This window comes from Geotrypetes seraphini, chromosome 11 (assembly GCF_902459505.1).
Source record: "Geotrypetes seraphini chromosome 11, aGeoSer1.1, whole genome shotgun sequence".
Classification (NCBI taxonomy): domain Eukaryota; kingdom Metazoa; phylum Chordata; class Amphibia; order Gymnophiona; family Dermophiidae; genus Geotrypetes; species Geotrypetes seraphini.
In genome coordinates, this window is record NC_047094.1 from 65,770,912 (window position 1) to 65,783,497 (window position 12,586).

Here is a 12,586-nt window from a genome sequence, read left to right on the forward strand (position 1 = left end):
TGAAGCTGGATTCTAACCCCAAACAAACTTTTCAGGACTGTTTGACCAAACTGACTACCACATTGGGTGTCTTGCTCAAGACAGTAGTGAGATGTGAATGTGTAGAATGAAGCCCACATTGCTGCTTTGCATATCTCTTCTATGGCTGCTGATCTCAAGTGGACTACTGACGCTGCTATGGCTCTGATATTATGAGCCTTGACATGACTCTCTGGAATTGTGGCATAAAATTTGATCATTTAGTGTTGTTCAACAATTTCTCTTTGCCAACTTCTACTCCGAGGGGCTATTAGCCTTTCTTGGGAAGGATAATTCTGATGGGGAAGAAAGTTGTACTATTATACTGGCTTGCTGTTTATTCCTCTACATGCCAGCTGTGAAGATTATAAATGATAAATTTGCTCAAATTAGAAAGGGTTCAAATACAAGATTGGACTCTCCTCAAGGCAGAAAATTCAAACAAGCCTGGCACCCATTCTGGGCTTCTCTCACCCAGAGAGCTTGGAGTCATTTACTGAATACATGAATGTGATTCTCCTTTTAACGCAGGTTTGCCTGGTAGCTCTGAATGGATCTAATCTGTCTATGGTTTAGGGGGAGGGGAAGGTAGAGGGGAGTTAAGCTATTGTATAATTGAAGCTATGTATTTCTATTGCACTTACTTTCAATAAAAAGATTTCCAATAACTCTGTTTTATTAACATGTTCATCTTACATAACAGAACATGAATAAATGCTTTACAAATTTGTTTCTCTTTTGTATTAAACTTCTGATACAAATTCAAAACCATCTTTCTTCAGAGACTACAATATCACCATAATAGAATTTAAAATCTGTAATTTATCAGGTTCCCAAAGGAAATATGAAACCACCTTATGCTCTAACAAATGTATTCAACAATTTTCCACTAAAGGAATATTCAACTCTTTAACAATTAGCTTCCCAACTCCCCCTCCCCCTGCACTCTCCCCCCTTCCCTAAAAAGGATCCATTTCCATGTAAAGAACTCAAAATCAATTACACAAAAATAAAAAAATTTAAATTTCTATTTTGTTAATAATGAGCACAAGAGTATTTTTGATTTATTATCTCAGACTGTATACACAATTTGATAAATTTATGTAGCATATTGTGGCCGGGCCAGTCCCTGATTAGGTGGGAAGCCGGGCTCGGACCACAGGTAGATTTATGTAGCACCTTTTATATGGCTGATAGAAAGAAAAACAAGGAAAATGGATTTCCAGGAAAACTGCACTCAAGTTTATTGGTACTTTCAGGAAAAAGGAAAACAAGAAAAAGTGGTTCAAACAAGTAATTAATTCCCCAGGTTCACCAATGCAGTCACACTTGCTCAAGTCCAGGCAACCCGCCCAGGGCTTCAGGGACAGAACTCAAACAGTTCTGGTAAACAAGAAAAAGGCATACTGAAAACAAGAATTCAAATGTGTCCTTAGTTTTCTGATCCAAATTTCCCTCCTGGGGAATTGCTGGCATTTCCCAGCCACTGTTCCTTCTCCCCTACAGCCGGGCACTACTTGTGCTGGCACACTGGTTTCTCCTTTATGGCTTCAGTTCAAAAGGAACAAAACTCATAACTTTTCTGGTGTTTTGGTTTTCATGAAAGCCTGGCAAACGGACTTCCCAGAAATTCTCTCTCTTAATTAGGCAGAGCTGCTTCTGCCTTATTCACAGCCTTGCTCTAGCTCAGGGTTTTAAACCCACCAGGACTGGATTTCTCATAAGGTAGGAAGGCCCTTTCAGATTTCATTCACTCCTATATCCATGTCCTCCTCAAACTCCTTCTCATCGGGGATACTATTCATTTCCCATTCATTAGTCAAGGACTCCAGGCTGTTTCTCCAATCCCATATCCCATCCCCCTCCTTGCCTGCTCGTCAGCTCTTTGATAACGTTTCCTCTCTGAGGCAAATCTCCTGGGACCCCCTCCCAAGGTTGGTTGGGCAAAGTACAGTACCTCCGAGAGATTACACTCTCCCTCCTGCTGGGCTGGCCTCTCGGTAATGTTCTAGGCTGGGGAATAGGACCTCCCTGGAAGCTGCAGTCACGGCGTGTGCCTGGGCTTCCTGATTAGAGCCACCTGAGCTTCCCTGGTTACTCTCATTGCTTCCTACTTGAGGCTGTTTGGTCGGCACACCCCGAGGCCTGACTCCACCCCCTCCTGGGTTGGTTTTATGTTTCAGAGCTTGAGGAAAGGAGTAATAGGGGAAACTATTAGTTTTCAGTGCCCTCCCTATCTGGCTCTTGGGCTGTGCTGTGACCTGCCTTTTCTCTCTCAATCCTGGCTGAGCCAGCTGTCCTGGCTCGATGCCAGGTTTTGCAGGGACCAGGGCTATGTGCCTGCTGGGTTTAGTAGTCCTTTTAGCTGGGACAGGAGCTTCCCTGTCACAATATATAAACCTTTATAGCATGTATAATTCTTTGTAACACGTTTAACAATATACAGAATTCGGCAGGATAAAAGACTGCACATAACATAACATGAGTTTATTTAAGATTTCTGCCTTGTATTTATTCTCATTTTCAATAATTCCACTCACCACTAGTTTTTCACCCAACCCTTCATACATGTAATGAAAGTGTTTCCTATTCGTTTTAAAACGGCAATTTTCTTCTCTGTTTGGTCCATGTTCTTCTAATCACCTTCCCTATATCTCTGTTTTATCTGAATATTCTGCCATCTAGCCCGGTTCATAGACAAAACCGCCGAAGACAAAGGCGCGCGCCGACAACTGAGCGCAAGACGGAAGCGCGAGCTGAAGATAAAGAGTGTTTTTAGGGGCTCCGACGGGGGTTTTTGTTGGGGAACCCCCCACTTTACTTAATACAGATCGCGGCGGCGTTGGGGGAGGGGGTTTGGGGTGATGTAACCGCCCTCATTATACTGGAAACTTAACTGTTTCCCTGTTTTTTAGGGAAAAAGTGAAGTTTTCAGTAAAATGTGGGGGGTTACAACCCCCCCAACCCCCCACAACACGCGGCGCGATCTGTATAAAGTAAAGTGGGGGGTTCCCCCCCACACACACCCCCGTCAGAGCCCTTTAAAACAGTCATTTTCTTCAGCACGCGCCTCCGAGTTGCGCTCAGTTGTCTGCGCGCGCCTTTGTCCCGGCGCGCTTTTGACCTGACACCATCTAGCCCAGTATTCTGTTTCCAACAGCAGCCAATACAGGCCATAAGCACCTAGCAGGATGCCAAAAGGTAGACAGAATATATGCTGCTTATTCCCAGGGATACGAGGGGCTTTCAATAATTTATCTATCTCAGTAGGAAAGAAAAGAGTTTTCAAAAAATTTTTGTTTTATTTTTCAATATAGTCCTGTTCCGATAGCTCCATACACTTCATCCACTTTTCCTGAAATGACTTTAACCCTTAGAAAAAAGAATTCTTCTTTTTGACCTTCAAACAAGGATGTCAAAGCTTCCTTGACATCTTCATCACTTGAAAACTACTGTCCACAGAGAGATTTCTTCAAAACTCAGAACAGGAAATAATCTGAAAGAGTCAGGTCAAGACTGTAGGGTGGATGGTTCAGCTGCTGAAACCCTCATTCTCAGATGGCAATATGTGATTGTCGTGACATGTGCACTGGAACAGTGTCATGAAGCAGCAGCACACTTGCTGTGAGTTTTCTTGACTTTTCTCCTTGATTGACTCCCGCAAAGCGATCATTGTGTTGGCGTAACTCTTCTCGGTTATGGTTGTCTTGTGTGGCATGAACTTCAGAAGCAAAAGTCTTTCATCATCCCAGAAGACAACTGCCATGACTTTGTCTGCAGATTTTTCTGTCTTAAACTTTTTTGGGGTGGGGGATGACTTGTGCTTCCATTGCATTGACTCCATTTTGGACTCGGGATCTCTTTGATAGACCCAAGTTTCATCTCCAATCATCAATCGATGAAAAAAAATTCAATCAGTCTTCATGAAGCATCTCTTGAGTTCTCCTGACAGCACTGGAACTTTGTGGCCTTCTGACATGGCATCAGCATTCTTAGAATCCATCTTGCACTAACCTTGAACCTGCCCAACTTTTCACGAATTATTTCCCAAACTGTATCTGCCAAGATGCCCATTTATTCAGCTAATCAGGAAACCTTAATTTGTCTTTCTAAAAAATTTTCGACTTTATTGCACATTTCTATGGAAGTTGCTTCCACAGGCTGACCAGTGTGAGGGTCATCATCTTCAATGGACTCTCTACCCAACCTAAACTGTTTGCTCCATAATTTTACTTTGTAGGATGATGGGGTACACTCACCATAAACTGAAGTTATGCATTCATGGATCTCCTTTGGCTTTTTTGTGAGAAATTTTAAAACTGAACGGTGCTCCAAATCTAGCAGTTTCTTACTTGATTCGCATGAGTACTCTTCTGACATCCTGTCTCTTGGAATGTTAGACTCACACTGAGCCACAATTGTGCATGAGTAACCTTGAGACATGTCACAACATGCACAGACTTGTTTCAACACGCTTACTACTTTCTTTCATACTCAGGTAGATAATTGAACACTCCTGGAATGTGCTCCTGAGAGAGGTGGTGAAAACAGTGACTGAGTTCAAAGAAGCGTAGGATGAACACAGAGGATCTAGAATCAGAAAATAATAGTAAATATTGAACTAAGGCCAGTACTGGGCAGACTTGCACAGTCTGGGTCTGTATATGGCCTTTTGGGGGAGGTTGGGCTTGGGAGAGCTTCAATGGCTGGGAGGGTGTAGATGGACTGGAGTGAGTTTTGACGGAGATTTTGGCAGTTGGAACCCAAGCACAGTACCGGGTAGAGCTTTAGATTCTTGCCCAGAAATAGCTAAGAAAAAAAAATTTAAATTGAATCCGGAAGGGTAGACTGGATGGACCATTCGGGTCTTTATCTGCTGTCATCTACTATGTTACTATGTATCTAGTGGATTTCCCCATGTCCAGAGACTTTTCCTCCAAGAACTTGTGCAAACCCTATATCAGCCTCTTTCTCCATCTCTCTTTGTTATCAATTCTTTCACAGAGATTTTTTGAATTTTCAATGCTCTCTTTTTATTGTTGATAAAAATTATTTCAAGTCTATAAACGACACCTAACTCATGAATAGAATGTGCATGTTCCTTGGAACTTATGTTTTAGGTACTATTTATACAATCAGGGCCTAAATGTCTATCAATAAATAGATCCAATTATATTTGATATATTCAATCTTATAAGTTATATTGATTTTTCAATTATATGGATCTTCTGACTACATCCGGGCACCATGCTGCCGGTTGCTAAACTCTTTCTCTGTCCAATCTTTATTAAAGTGCTTTTTATAAAATATATTGTCTCTAAAGTGTTTTATTTATGTATTTTATCTTTTTTGACTTAATAATTTTCCTATTACTCATGTTAGCACTGTCTACTAGAAGAACGTCACTTAAATCTCTGTCCACTTTTTCAGTTTATGAAGGAGGCCTGTATATCACACCAATGTAAATATATTTACCATTCCCTCTTTCCAAATGATCCATAGTGCCTCTTCCTTATCCTGCAGATATGGCAATTGTGTGGCCTTAATATGATCTTTAACATATAACGCTACTCTCCCCTTCGTTTCTTCCTACCCTGTCTTTCCTGAACAGATTATAGCCCGGTATAACTACATCCCAATCATGGGTCTTTGTGAACCATGTCTCCACAATTGCCACTATATACAACTCATCTTATTCCATCACAGCTTTTAGATCTAGAATCTTGTTTCCCAAACATCTGGCAAACATCCCAGGAAATGTGAAGCACAGCAGCCTTCAATCACCTCAGCTCCATTCATATTTATGATTCATTGGCTCTAAAGGAGGAAAAGTCATGTGATTTGAAAATTTCTTTGTTGGTCTTGAATCCTAGAGGACAGACTGGTGGAAGAATACTACAGAATTTCATTTACATTTTTGCAATATTATGTCAGATGTGGGCTATAATTTATTCAAAAAGGCTAAAATATTTTCTTAATTTACCAAGCATCCAAGTAAAAATTTGTAGAAATCAAAAGCCCACTAAAGCTACCCACCATTCTTCTCAACACTGCTGACGTGAAATACTGAGAACACAGTGTAGATAGCCATTACAAACCAAGATGGATATCCTCGGAAACACCATACTGTCTACTTACAGGAATGTGAGGTAGTGTCACGTGGCCATTCGCTTTGGCACTTTCCTGCATCTCTCGGCGATGCTGCTTTCTAAGTCGGTATGGAGGGATCCCATCCCTGATAAACACACAGCAAATGTAATTTCAGTAAACAAGTAGACAGCTCTGGTCACAATTTCAGTATTACATGCACCAAGTCCTGAACCCAGCATCAAAATTACAGGTATACAAACTCCTGTTCTGTGGTCTGTTCTACAACTGAATGATTTTACATGTGGGGAATTAGGGACACAGGAGATATATCCCACAAATAACCATATGTAAAGGAAATCAGGAGATATATCCCACACGTGACTATATATAAGGAGAATCAGGGAAGGTATATCTTCATGAATATCAATGTATGAGGAGTTAAGGGATAGATGCGATATAGTCGATATGTGATAGTACATAAGGTAAGTCAGGAAAAAAGGAGGTACACTCCTCCCTCCATATTCACGGTGGATAGGGGCGGAACAGACCCGCGAATACAGAAAAAACGTGAATAACTTTCATTATCTTGTTATAATAATAAAAACATTTTTTTAAAAAATCACCACCAACGGCATAAAATTATTTTAAAAAAAGAAGAAGCAGGCGCATTCTAGGCTACCCCCTTGAGCTGACCTACCATGCTCCTCATCACTGGAAGAGCCCGAGCTTCCTTCTTCCCAACAATTGGTGCTATTCCCATTTGGTGCCAAAGTTTTATTATTGCCATTGCTGGCAGCGTTATGCCTGCCTCATCTTTTCCCTCCGAGTCCTTGGTGCCCTTTTCCAGCATGGCAGGCATGGGAGAGCCGAAGTTGCGACTCTAATCCTCCGCCTCCCTTGTGAAAGCCACATACGGGTTGTTGCGGCCACTTTAAATTCCCAGCGATGAGAGGATCCCAATTTTCTGTCTCATCGCAGTCCGCACTCCAGCTGTGCTGCCACTAAACTACTACACCAAGGCGCACACAGTGTGACCCGCAACCTAAACCCCAGACCCACAGTGCCCGCCCACACAACACATCCCAGCAGTCCCATTGGCTGGACGGGATTTTTGGAAACCCTCCGCCTCTTCCATTGGGCGAGGGCCCCAACTGTCAAACCGGCTTTGGTGCTTCCGTTTCTCAAGCTTGGTGGAGCTGGCACTGCTTGTATGTGGGTTTGCAAAAGTTTTATTGGTGACTGGATGATGTAATTTGGGGAGGGGGGGAGAAGCCAGCATGCCAAAAATCACGAATAAGTGAAATCGAAAGTGCTGGAACCACGAATATGGAGGGAGAAGTGTACCGTATTTTCACGCATATAACGCGCGCGTTATACGCGTTTTTACCTACCGCGCATACCCCTCGCGCGTTATACAAAATTTTTTTTACATAGTTCCCACCCCGCCCGACGCCCGATTCACCCCCCCCAGCAGGACCGCTCGCACCCCCACCACGAACGACCGCTCGCACGCGCTCCCACCCGCACCCGCATCCACGATCGGAGCAAGAGGGAGCCCAAGCCCTCTTGCCCGGCCGACTCCCCAACAATATCGGGCCAGGAGGGAGCCCAAACCCTCCTGGCCACGGCGACCCCCTACCCCCACCCCGCACTACATTACGGGCAGGAGGGATCCCAGGCCCTCCTGCCCTCGATGCAAACCCCCCTCCCTCCAACGACCGCCCCCCCCCCCCAAGAACCTCCGACCGCCCCCCCAGCCGACCCGCGACCCCCCTGGCCGACCCCCACGACACCCCCACCCCCCTTCCCCGTACCTTTGGTAGTTGGCCGGACAGACGGGAGCCAAACCAGCCTGTCCGGCAGGCAGCCAACGACGGAATGAGGCCGGATTGGCCCATCCGTTCCAAAGCTCCGCCTACTGGTGGGGCCTAAGGCACGTGGGCCAATCAGAATAGGCCCTGGAGCCTTAGGTCCCACCTGGGGGTGCGGCCTGAGGCACATGGTCGGGTTGGGCCCATGTGCCTCAGGCCGCGCCCCCAGGTGGGACCTAAGGCTCCAGGGGGGTCGCGGGTCGGCTGGGGGGGCGGTCGGAGGTTCTTGGGGGGGGGCGGTCGTTGGAGGGAGGGGGGTTTGCGTCGAGGGCAGGAGGGCCTGGGATCAATCCTGCCCGTAATGTAGTGCGGGGTGGGGGTAGGGGGTCGCCGTGGCCAGGAGGGTTTGGGCTCCCTTCTGGCCCAATATTGTCGGGGAGTCGGCGATCCTTCGGGGTGGGGGTGCGAGTGGTCCTGCCGGGGGGGGGGATGTATCGGACGTCGGGGGGGGGCATCAGGCTTTCAGGATGGGGACAGATCTTCAAGGGGGACAGGCAGACCTTCAAGGGGGGACAGGACTTCAAGGGGGACAGGCAGACCGAAGGGAGTGAAAAAGCTATAAAATAAACCCACTAGCGTGTCAATGTGTTGAGAGGAAGAGGTGGTCTGGGAAATTCTGCTGAGAAAACTCCGGGTCCATTTCCACCCCCCAGTTACCCTAGTCCACTCCACTCAACTGGTTCACATACTGAGTGGGTCTTTGGGTGTTGTTCCTGGGATCTCTTTCAGTGGTTTGTCAGTATCTCCTTGTGGTGAACGGAGAGTCGGGACAGCGCACGGAGAGTCGGGGCAGTGCACGGAAAGTAAGGGAGGGTGAACGGAGAGTCGGGACAGCGCACGGAGAGGCGGGGCAGTGCACGGAAAGTCAGGGAGGGTGAACGGATAGTCGGGACAGCGCACGGAGAGTCGGGGAGGGCGAAAGGAGAGTCGGGGTGGCCAGAGGAGAGTCGGGGCGGGCGAAAGGACAGTCGGGCTGCATGCGCGGTATACCCGTGAGCGCGGTATACAAAAGTTTTTGTACATAAAATCGTAGTTTCTGCGCGCTATACCCGTGTGCGCGTTTTACACGGGTGCGCATTATCTGCGTGAAAATATGGTATATCCTATATAACAGTCTGGAAACAGAAAGAATAGATCTCATCCATGATACTGTTTCTTTTATATACAGAAATTTCCTTACAAGCTGCTGTCTGTTAGTGACATGGTGTCTGCATCGCTTGACATGCTCTGCTGCTCGCTGTCATTAGCACTGGTTGCCGGGGCAAGGGCACATCCCGTTTTAACATAGTAAGGGTTAACAGGCTCCCTCCATGTTCCATGCCTAGAAAAATAACAGGAAAAAAGATTAAACAATCATTTGTATCCTGTCCCATCACCAGGTGCAAAGATCATCCTCATTGACCCTTGTTACAGGGGCTCCTTCCCTTCTCCAGGTCAGGAGGTCATGGTGGATCCTTGCTGAGGTCAGAGAGAATATGGTACTTCGTAAGCTATTTATAAGGGGAGAATGCTCAGCAGTATTACAGCTATTCAGGCAGCTTGTGTAAACCCTAGCAAGCAGCTCAGGATTAGAAGGCAGATGGCTGTTTCCAACAAGCTTCCCATAGCTTAAACCTCTGGTTGCTGCGGTACAACATCCTTTTTTCTGCTTCCAGTTGCTTTTCCTGCTGCTCTAAACTGGATTCAGCAGTGGTGTTTCAAATAATGGGCGTTTACCATTTAAAAACTATCTGTACATTTCACACACTTTGTAAAATTCCAAAGGTATGTATGGTATTGTTGTTTGTTCTATGTCACATTTCAATAATCTATAGTGCTCCTATGATTGATATTCTTGAAGCTCGCCCCTGTGATTTCCCCATTTATCTGACTTTTCAAACCTTACAACCAGCCACACTAAATCATATTCCACTCTGTGAAAGAATGTGCAGCATTTACAAAACATGACAGCTCTCAAAGGCATGGTGGAATTAAGAGGCAGCAGAACAAAACGGTAATTCCACTTTCTGCAGGTACTTTTGAAATACTGAGTACATCTTTCTTCTGGAGTGTCTGAACCATAAACAATTAGCTCTGCATAAAAATAAGGTTGCAACACTGGACACATGCTGAGAGATCAAAAAAGGGTTGAATTTGCACAAGCTTAACAGTGGTACTAATTGTTCCAGTATCAATTATATTTCACAAGCTTCAAACTTTTACTAATTCAACTCCTTCCTGTGATTCTTACTTCTTAAATGCAAAATTCTAGTAGCTGTTAGTCCCAGCATAAACTATGGCCCAGATTCACTAAAGACAGCGATTCAGGGCAAGATTCACTAAGGAAACCGATCATGTACTGATGCACCGGGGCGGGGCCTAAGGCCCGCATTGCGTCAGAGGAGGCCGGAGAAGCAGGAGGGACTGAGCACCCCTCCTGCTCCCAACGTAAAGGGAGGCCTGGGGCGTCCACTGTCCGGTGGCAGGAGGGAGTGAGCATCCCTCCTACCGTTTGTTTGGGGGGGGAAGGAGAGAGGCCGATGGCAGGAGGCAGTGGGCATCCCTCCTGCTATATTTTTCAGCGTGGTGGGGGGAGCGGTTTTTGACAGGTCTGCCTATTTTTTATTCACTTTTTTTATGGGACGAATATTTTGTGTGTATAATACACACAAAATATCTGTGCCATGGAAAAAAATGAATTAAAAAAACCGGCAGACTTGTCGGTAAAACAGTTACCGACAGGTCTTCAGCAGTTGGGTTTTAGGATAGTAAAACTCAATTCAAAATAGCCAGACAAATGTTAGTGAATAAATCGCTTGGCTATTTTGTATGGGGTTTTACTCATTTGCATGGGTTGGATCGGATTAGACAATGAGAGAAAACACGCAGTGGGCCGTTTAGCGAATCGGGTGGGTAGCAGCGATCGTCGCTTTTATTTCCCTTCGGAAGGTTTTGCAATCATGCATTGCTATCAGTAAGTTGGAGAGGTGGTGGATTAGTTTTGCTGCTTGAGTTGCTAGTAGATCATCATATATCTCTTCTTGCATTGTGAGCCTTTGATTAGGGCGTGAGTAAATGGAGTCTAAGTTCTCCTTGGCCTGGATGAGTTGTTCCAGAAAAGATGATCGTTCAGGTAGGTAGGGGCAGTGCCATTCAGGGTTTTGAATAGTAGATAGTATTTTTGAATAATATTTGTGCTTGCATTGGGAGCCACACTGGCTCCTGGCTCCCAATGAAAGTACGAATATTATTCAAAAATACTATCTACTATTCAAAACCCTGAATGGCACTGCCCCTACCTACCTGAATGATCATCTTTTCTGGAACAACTCATCCAGGCCAAGGAGAACTCAGACTCCATTTACTCACGCCCTAATCAAAGGCTCACAGTGCAAGAAGACCAAGCAACCGCGAGACAAAACTCCTCCAAGGAAAAAACCTCTGGACCGAGTCCAAGAAGTAGCCATCGCTCTGGCGGAATGGTCATGAAGTTCTTTCGCCAACTGCTTCCCTGCCATCAAGCAAGCGTAAAGAATGTCCTCCTGGACCCATTGAGCGATGAAGGCTTTGGACGCCGCCATACGTTTGAGGTGTCCCTTGAAGAATACAAAAAGGTGATCTAAACAACTAAAAAACTAAAACCTAGCTCGCGGAGAACGTTGCGCACTTTCAAAAAATGCAGTGAATAAAAGCACGTCTCTCCATTTCTCCTACCAGGAAGAAGGAAGGAAAAGTGCGAGTGTCATAAAAGAAAGGATGACATCTACTTAGAAAGAAATTGTGGTACCGTCCAAACTGACACCCCAGATTTTGTAAATCAGAAATAGGAATCCCCGCCAAACAAGGCTTGCAACTCAGAAAACCGCAGAGCTGAAGCCATGGCCACAAGAAACCCCGTGCTCAACGGCACAGCTCTTTAGTCTTAAAAGACAAGGATGAAATGAAGCCTTCGGTAAACTGCGAAGAAGTACCTTAAGACTGTACTCTGGGCAGGGCATTCTAAGAGGTGTACGAATATACCGTACACCGTTTAGGAACTGAACTACATGAAGCTGAGAAGTAAGCAAAGAGCAATATACCTAGCCCTTGTAACAAGCTAAGAATGGCACTTGAAGCTGAAGGGAATTGAACACTAAGCCCTTGGCAATATACTTGTGCCAAAAAAGAACTCTGGAAGGATGCAAATGTTGAGAAGTACCCAAGAAAGGAAAAACCTCCAAAAGGAAGCAGAAGCCACTGGTGAAGACGTCTGTATTGCCTGGATAAGAGAAGAAACAACCTGCTTCATATAACCCTTACACGTCAGCCATGACTTTTCAAAAGCTAGTTCGTAATACCAAAGTAGTACAAATATCCATGCTGATCGGACCCTAGGTGAGCAAATCCGGAGATACCAGGAAACTCAACAGTCCGGTTGCCAAAAGACTCATCAGATCCACATGGCAAGGATGGCGCAGCCAATCCAGAGATTCTACAAATACTGTGCCCTGAAAGCGAGCTTGAGATGGCAAATCCAAGCCATCATCAGCCAGGGGAAAACACTGAAAAAAGAGAAACCAGAGGCGAGAAAGAAGCCAAGCTGCTACCCCCTCTGACTCCCACTCCCTGTGCCCACCGAAGAAGCTAGG

General features: G+C 45.4%; 1 protein-coding gene across 3 annotated transcripts in view; it reads right to left on the reverse strand.

The window, feature by feature from the left end:
- The window catches only part of AXIN1 (axin 1), a 122,219-nt gene that overhangs the window by 66,805 nt on the left and 42,828 nt on the right, over window positions 1-12,586 (reverse strand). For all 3 annotated transcript variants that reach the window (XM_033914429.1, XM_033914430.1, XM_033914431.1), the window contains 2 exons: window positions 9,160-9,300; window positions 6,157-6,253 (listed from right to left, as the gene is read on the reverse strand). In XM_033914429.1, coding sequence (XP_033770320.1) covers window positions 6,157-6,253; window positions 9,160-9,300 — 238 coding nt within the window. The remainder of the gene's footprint in view (window positions 1-6,156; window positions 6,254-9,159; window positions 9,301-12,586) is intronic.